The following is a 7,500-nucleotide window of genomic DNA, read 5'->3' on the forward strand; positions in this document are numbered from 1 at the left end:
GAGCTCGCAGCAGGCAGAATAGCCGGCCCGTTTCCTTCACTACATTTTCCTAATCTTCGCTGTTATCCCTTAGGCATTGTTCCCAAAAAGCATCTGTGATCTTCTTACGTCCACAAAACTCCAGCAATAAAAATTCAAACGCGCTTTATTCTTCATTCAACTGCCTATGACGGCGCGAACTCAACCCATGCGGTGAAAGCGAAAACCGGTTAAGAATTTGTTAGGAGCTGGTAACTGAATATTGACTGCTCGAAGCGAAGAAAGTAACAAACAAACTGCAGAATCCGAAACTACTAGAACTACTCACAAGCGAAAATGACTGATCGAGAACCCTAGAAATGACTAAATTAAGCCTTAAATACCTCTAAGAGAACGAATAAATTAAGCACTAAATTCCTGATTAAAAAACTGGCGACTGCATTCCTAAGAGAGGAATGCAACCCCGCTAATAAACAGGCCTTGACGTTTGGATCTAACACCGGCCCCTAAGTGTGAGACAGCTTAAGTGGAGTCACTTACACGAAACAGATCTAAACAGAAACTACGCGTGCCAGTCCATAGTAGCGTTAATTACAGTTTTGCATTATACCAAATGCACACTAAGAAATTTATCGCCGGCAGAAAATATTGAACTAGAAATTTAAAACAGCGTTTTTCAATCTGGAAATCGAGTCAAACAACGTTCAAAATTAAATCTTGGATCACTTCATTCTTCTCCTTCAACCGGAAGGCAGAGTTTATCAATAGTTCTTTCAAAAACACCTGATTTCATGCTCACTTTCGCCCGGCGAACAAATCCTCTATTGTCGGGGAACACATCAACGATTTTCCCTAAAGGCCACGAATTACGGTGTGAACTTTCAGTTGCGACAATAGCGATGTCTCCAACTGCCAGATTTCCCCTTGGACGAACCCATTTTTGAGGAATCTGTAAAAGGGGAAGAAATTCCTTGCATCATCTCCTCCAAAACACATCCGCGAGATACTGCACTTGCCTCTAACGGCGTCTTGAAAGTAGATCTTTGTGCTGGAATAGACCAGGAGGCAAGGGGGGGTTCAGATTTTAGTAAAAGCAAATGATTAGGAGTCAAGGCCTCCAAGTCGCAAGGGTCGCTGGATACGGCCGAAATGGGTCGACTGTTAAGGATGCTCTCGACCTCGCACATTAGCGTGAGTAGACTTTCATCATCGGTTATTTGTTCCCTCAGTAAGGACCGAAGAATCTTCCTGATGGTTCGTATGCATCTTTCCCAGATACCTCCAAAATGGGAACCGTAAGGGGGCTGAAGGTCCACTTGATATTTTTCTGCAATAGAGAATTGTGGATTTTCTCTTGGTTCACTCTGAAATACTTGTGAAATTTGTGCCATTGTCTGAATAGATTTCCTTTACTTGACCTCTTCTCGCAATAAATCTTCGAAGAGCCAACAGAAAGGAGTCTGTGTCGAGGCTGAAAGCAACTTCTATATGCACAACGCGGATAGCTAAGCAGGTGAAAATTAAACCATATCTCTTAACGAGACTACAACCACGATGAACTTGGAATGGACCATAGAAATCTAAGCCAACTGACGTGAACGGTGGTCTGTCAGGTCGAACGCGATCTTCTGGCAAGTCAGCCATTTTCTGTTGACAAAGAGATGCTTGTGAACGTCGGCATATGACGAACTTTGCGAGACCACTCTTTACGGCTGAACTTCCCTGAGTTATCCAAAATCTTTCGCGGATGAGGGACAAAACATGCTCTCTTCCAGAATGGCCACACGCCTTGTGATAATGATCGATAATTAATCTGCTCACGCGATCATCTTTCGGGAGAATAATCTGATTCTTTGACTCTGAAGACAACGTAGAGTTACGAAGTCTACCACCAACGCGCAACAGACCATTCACAAAGATTGGGTCGAGCTTGTAAAGGCGACTACTCTTCTTAACCTGCTTCTTAGGATTTGCCGTTTCCACCGGGAAGGATTGCCGTTGGACGTGCTTTAGAATTTCTCCCTCTGCCCGTTGGATTTCTTCAAAGGTGATAAGCATAAGACTGCCATTTCGTGGTTTGTCTCCTTTACTTGCCTTGAGGAGATTATTTCTGTAACGAAAAAGCCAGGCAACGACTTTCACCAGCAGAGACCATGAGGAACATTTGCTAGCATACTGCAATAATGACTTTTAGGGGTGCTCAGAGAAGACAGGCCGGCTCGAACTTCTCTTTTCACTTCAGGATCATTATTTGCAATCTCGCCAAATAGCTCATCTTGCGCTGGCCACATGATGTCATGCTTCCAAAGGAATGCCAGCCCCGTTAACCAACGACGTTCACGAAGGAAAATATCTGCCGTAAAACCACGCGAGGCGTCATCAGCAGGGTTATTATCGCCATTGACATGAAACCACTGATTAGGCTGGGACCCGTCACGAATAATCGCCACCCTATTGGCAACAATGGTGTGGTACCGGTTTGTTTCATTCTTGACGTAGCGCAGAACTGCGGTACTGTCCGTCCAAAAGACCGACCTTGCATTGACTGAGATCTCCAACTCCCTCTTCAATAATCTGTCTTGCTTAACAGCTGTTACCGCTTCAGACAACTCCAGACGAGGGATCGTTATCTTCTTCAACGGAGCGACACGTGACTTAGCGCGGAGAAAGGAGCAATGGGCTTCATTGCGGGCATTGACAAGCCGAAGATAGCTAACTGACACAACCGATTTCAGATGCATCAGCAAAATGATGTAGCTGACTGGACGTAATGACACCAAAACCATCTGGCTTCAGGCAGCGTTCGACAGAGAATTTAGACAATTTGGGTAAATCTGCCAACCATCGTTCCCAAGAAACCTCGTACTTTGAGGGGATCGCATCATCCCATCCTAGCTTCTCCCGGCATAAATCTTGAAGCAAGCGTTTGGCTGGCAACACGAACGGTGCAGCGAGACCAAGAGGATCATAAACTGAACTCACAACCGAAAGGATTCCTCTTCGTGTGGGTGGGCTATGTTTCAGGTCTATCTTGAACCCAAAAGTATCCGTTTCGATGCACCATCGAACTCCAAGGGCTCTTTCGAATGGTAGATCTTCTTTATTAAGGTCCAAGTTCTTTACTTCTTTGGCGCGCTCGGCTTCAGGGATAGCATCAAGGACTTTGCAACTATTACTAACCCATTTGGTCAGATGAAATCCACCTCTTGACAGCAAACATTTCAAATCATTTGCATGTTGTAAAGCTTCTTCAGTTGATGGTAAAGATTTCAGGCAATCGTCTACATAAACGTTCTTGTTAACCGAGCTTACAACTTCGCTTGGAAAGTGGTCGCTGTTGTCCTCTGCCGTCTTTCGCGGGGCAAAGTTGGAACATGCTGAAGAGGAAGCTGCTCCAAACAAATGCCCAACCATCTGATACTCTTCGAGATTTTCGTCAAGATTACCCTCAGGCCACCACAGGAAACGGAGAAAGGTTCGGTCTTCTTCGGCTACTCTAACCTGGTAAAACATCGCTTCAATATCCGCCATGATTGCTATCCTTTCTTGGCAAAACCTCATCAATACACCGAACAACGTGTTCGTTTAAGTCTGGACCCTTGAGCAACAGATCATTGAGCGACTTTCCTTGAAACTTAGCAGAACAGTCGAAAACGACTCGTATTTTACCAGGCTTGGGAGGATGGTAGATGTCGTGGTGCGGGGTATACCACTTTACACAGTTTAGAGCTTGCGTGTGCACGGGAACTTTACGGGCGTAGCCCTTCTCTAGAATCTCAGCCATAAAGACCTTGTAGTCAGCATACAGGTCCTTGTTACCATGGAGCTTCCGCTTCAGCCATAGCGCTCGCTGTTCAGCTTGTACCCGATTGTTTGGCACCGCGACTTCACGATCTCTGAATGGCAAAGCCATTTCGTAATGACCTTCTTTCAGAACTGCCGTACTATTTAGCACCAGTCCTTTAAGAAACGCAGCTCCTCTTGGGACATCCAGGTTTATCATCTGCACTGGATTCGGGGAAATCACCATTGTAGTAGTCCCTCAGCATCTGGTTGAGATCGTGGTCAGCCTTAGAAAAGAAACTGGATATGCGTGAGCGGTGGCTACGACACGCTAAGGGATCATTCACAACCCAACCTAAAATTGTACGGGATGCGTAAGGGCCGCCACCTTGACAATGCCTCACTTCTAGAGGATTGAGGATCTGCGGAACGTCATTAGCTATTAGGAGACCGACTTCTGCTTCTACATCCGGCAAATACACTCTATTCAAATGTGGCCATTTGTCAATATCAACCTGGTTTGGGATATCCTCCTTTGATACGGGAATCTCGGGTCTTGTGTACAAGGGAGGCAATTTGACAAACACGTTCTTGTCCAGGTCGGAAATAGCCAGATCTTGCAGAACGAAACTGTCAATGAGGGTGTGCTTGCTGTCCAACGTTGTTAAAGAAATCAAAGTTCTTTGGCCATTTACTCCTAACTGTCTCATTAGGGCTTCAGTAAAAAACGTGGAAGAACTGCCGCTATCTAAGAAGGTGTCCCATTTTCTTTAGGCCATACTTTAACTGGAACAATGGCCATAGCTGTCCTCGAGGTGTCTGTCCCAACAAAGGGACTAATTCTTCCGTCTGTATTGACCATAGCACTTTGAACACGCAGAACCTCCTCGCGAGACGAAGTACTTGCTGCGGCATTGTTAGCTTCTGGGCAACGTGCAACAGAATTCGTATGGAGAACTGCTGGATGTTTCCTTGTGCAGTTGACAATTGCACACGTTTTCTGCTTCGGACAATTCCTTGCTATGTGCTCAGTGGACAAACAACCGAAGCAAAGACGCTTAGACTTCATAAACTCGATTCGTTCCCCGTAGGGGCGACTCCTAAGAGATTTGCAGCTCTCTAGGGCGTGATGATCCTTGCAATAAAGGCAAGAGACTTCTTCTACTGGAGGTAAGTCTGAACTTGGCAATTCCCTGGTAGCAGGTGAGGTCAGGCAATTGTTAACATGCGAAGCAAAACTACGTCTTTCTTTCGTTTTCTCGTGGGATCCTTCATTCAAGAGACCTCGACGTGTATCAGGTCTAGGCCTAGAGTCTTCGACAATCTTCCCGAAGAGAGGGTTGGTGGCTACGCGAGCTTCATTGTCGACAAACTCAGCGAGGTCATTAAACCGGATAGCCCTTCCTTGATTCTCCATGATTTCATCTACCAAGCGGCGCCATCTTACTCTTAAACTGAACGGCAACTTCAGAGATAACTTCTTAATGGTTTCGGGTTGCTCAAGCTTGGTTAGGTTCCTACTTAGTCTACTCTCCATGGCATTCTTGCACCTCATAAGGAAAATGGCAAATCGATTTAGTGCTTGGCCATCCTCTACTTTCACATCAGGGCCAATTCAATGCCTTGGTTTCATATGCAGCTACAACGTGGTAATTATCACCAAACTTCTTCCTGATCAGTCGTTGAGCTTCTTGATAACCATTTTCAGGTGGGAGATAATGGCACGATCGCACGAGCTCTCTCACATCTCCACTAGTAAACTGCTCTAGGTAATAGAGCCTTTCGCTACTGCTTGATGTCTTGGACTCGATTATACGCTCAAACGCTCTTACGAAGGGTTCGTATTCGTATTCGTATTTGAAGATGGGGACACGAGGCCGAGGGAGAGAACTTTTCTTCTGTTGTATTGCAAGCATCTCTACAATTTTATTCTGTTGCTGTTGCAGAGCGTTCTGTTGCTGATGGAGTCCTAATATTTCGTGAAAAGCCCTTTCGCTTGGCGAAGAAAGCACTTCGAAGGACTCTGAAACAGCTCTTTCGTTGTTAATAGGCAAGGGAGGATCGTGCCACTCTGCTGCTTCTTGGTTAAGGTTAGAGCGATGCTTTTCTTCCGGAAAATGCGGGTTTTGTTTACATTGCTTCGATTCTAAATTTATAGGGTCAGGAGCAACCAAGCGTGGTTTAGGAGCGGTCTCCTTACGTTCCAAAGGACACGGATGATCGACAGCCTCTACAATGGATGTTAATGCTTGTTCACGGGCCTGGGATTTAGCCAACGTCGTCTCTAGAGTTAAGCATTCTTCTTCCAGTTATAGCAGAAACTTCTGTTTCTCTAGTAGCTGTCTCTTCTGAAGAACGGCCTCTTCAGCTTCTTTAGCTCTGGCCACGGACAATGAAGATACATTACTTCCACGCGAACCACTGCGAGAAGAACGATGAGATTTTCTACTAGAAAGTCTGGAGGCTGAGGTTCTCGACACGATCTGACTTGCAGAGTCTTCTGGTTGCAACTGAGAGTCTTAACGCGCCACTTCCTCAGTTCTTTTAATCCAACCTTGAACTTCATGGATAAAGTCATCCTTGCGAACAGACTCACGTTCGAAACATTCATGGCACCTCAGAATGCTCGACTCGTCAGACAGGTACGACATATATACAACGTGAGCTTCCTGGAAAGCAGCGATTGCAGCGACAAACTCTGACATTTTCTCTTTAACGCGAGAGGCATTCCCTTGGCGGGACAGTAAACACTTGAATTTCATTCCTTTTAATTGGAACTACCGAGAGATATCCAGATCTGGAATTCTTCAACCGCACCAACGACAACATCACCACCACCGGGACCATCTTCTTTCGCCGCCATCAAATCTCGGCAAAGTCAGGACAAATTCTTAACGATGTGATCTTCTTACGTCTAGAAAACTCCAGCATCCCTCTGAATTCATCATTTGTCGCATCCTGAGGGTGCATCTGTTAACGACTACATTACAGAAGAATTCTCCTCAGTTTGCTATGCTTCTAAAAGTGATGCCATATCAAAAGTTAGGAGCTGGCTGTTTTATAGCTAAGACCGATATTAAATCTGCATTTCGCATAATCCCAGTTCATCCAAAGGATCATACGCTTTTAGGCATGAAATGGGATAATCAGTATTCCTTTGATCGCGCCTTACCAATAGGATGTAATTCCAGCTGTGCGATTTTCGAAGCTTTTAGTTCAGCTCTTGAGTGGCTATCAACCCATTTGTTTAATGCCTCAGGTGTTGTCCACACTTTGGATGATATTTTTATCATTACGAAGGACAAATGTCAATCCGCATTGACAATTTCCATCGCATGTGTAGCTATCTTGGGGTTCCAATAATAGCACAGGAGAAAACCGTCGGGCCATTCACCACGCTACAGTTCGCCGGTATCACCCTGGATTCGGTTCGACAGGAAGCTAGGTTACCGGAAGATAAGCTTCGAAAATGCCAGCTGCTATTGCATCACTTTTATACGAGGTGTAAAGTAACGCTTAGAGAGCTTCATTCCTTATAAGGCCTTTTGAATTTTACATGCTCGGTTGTCGTCCCCGGCCGCGCCTTTCTTCGCCGAATGATCGATCTTACCAAGGGCATCTAGCGACCGCATCACCGCAGTCGCTTGGCTAAGGAAACGAAATATGACATTCAGGTTTGGCTTTCTTTCCTACTAAACTTTAATGGTAGGCCCTTTTTCTATACTGAGTTATGGGAGG

The 7,500-nt window shown here is 45.4% G+C and overlaps 2 protein-coding genes across 2 annotated transcripts; both read right to left on the reverse strand.

The window, feature by feature from the left end:
- Positions 1 to 1,338: 1,338 nt before the first annotated feature.
- Positions 1,339 to 3,492, reverse strand: LOC138030651 (uncharacterized). The gene is made up of 2 exons (XM_068878535.1): positions 2,846 to 3,492; positions 1,339 to 2,089 (listed from the first exon to the last, which is right to left on the reverse strand). The coding sequence occupies exons 1-2, from the start codon at positions 3,490 to 3,492 to the stop codon at positions 1,339 to 1,341; spliced, it is 1,398 nt and encodes a 465-aa protein (XP_068734636.1).
- A 1,018-nt stretch (positions 3,493 to 4,510) lies between these two features.
- Positions 4,511 to 5,299, reverse strand: LOC138030652 (uncharacterized). Its single transcript, XM_068878537.1, has one exon. The coding sequence runs from the start codon at positions 5,297 to 5,299 to the stop codon at positions 4,511 to 4,513; it is 789 nt and encodes a 262-aa protein (XP_068734638.1).
- Positions 5,300 to 7,500: the final 2,201 nt, after the last annotated feature.

This window comes from Montipora capricornis, chromosome 13 (genome assembly GCF_036669925.1).
Source record: "Montipora capricornis isolate CH-2021 chromosome 13, ASM3666992v2, whole genome shotgun sequence".
Taxonomy (NCBI): Eukaryota; Metazoa; Cnidaria; class Anthozoa; order Scleractinia; family Acroporidae; genus Montipora; species Montipora capricornis.

Coding starts and splice junctions, on each gene's coding strand:
- LOC138030652 (XM_068878537.1), bottom strand. CDS start 5,299: ATGGAGAGTAGACTAAGTAGGAACCTAACCAAGCTTGAGCAACCCGAA.
- LOC138030651 (XM_068878535.1), bottom strand. CDS start 3,492: ATGTTTTACCAGGTTAGAGTAGCCGAAGAAGACCGAACCTTTCTCCGT. Junction 2,090..2,845: donor GATGATGCGATCCCCTCAAA/GTACGAGGTTTC, acceptor TTTTCGTTACAG/AAATAATCTCCTCAAGGCAA.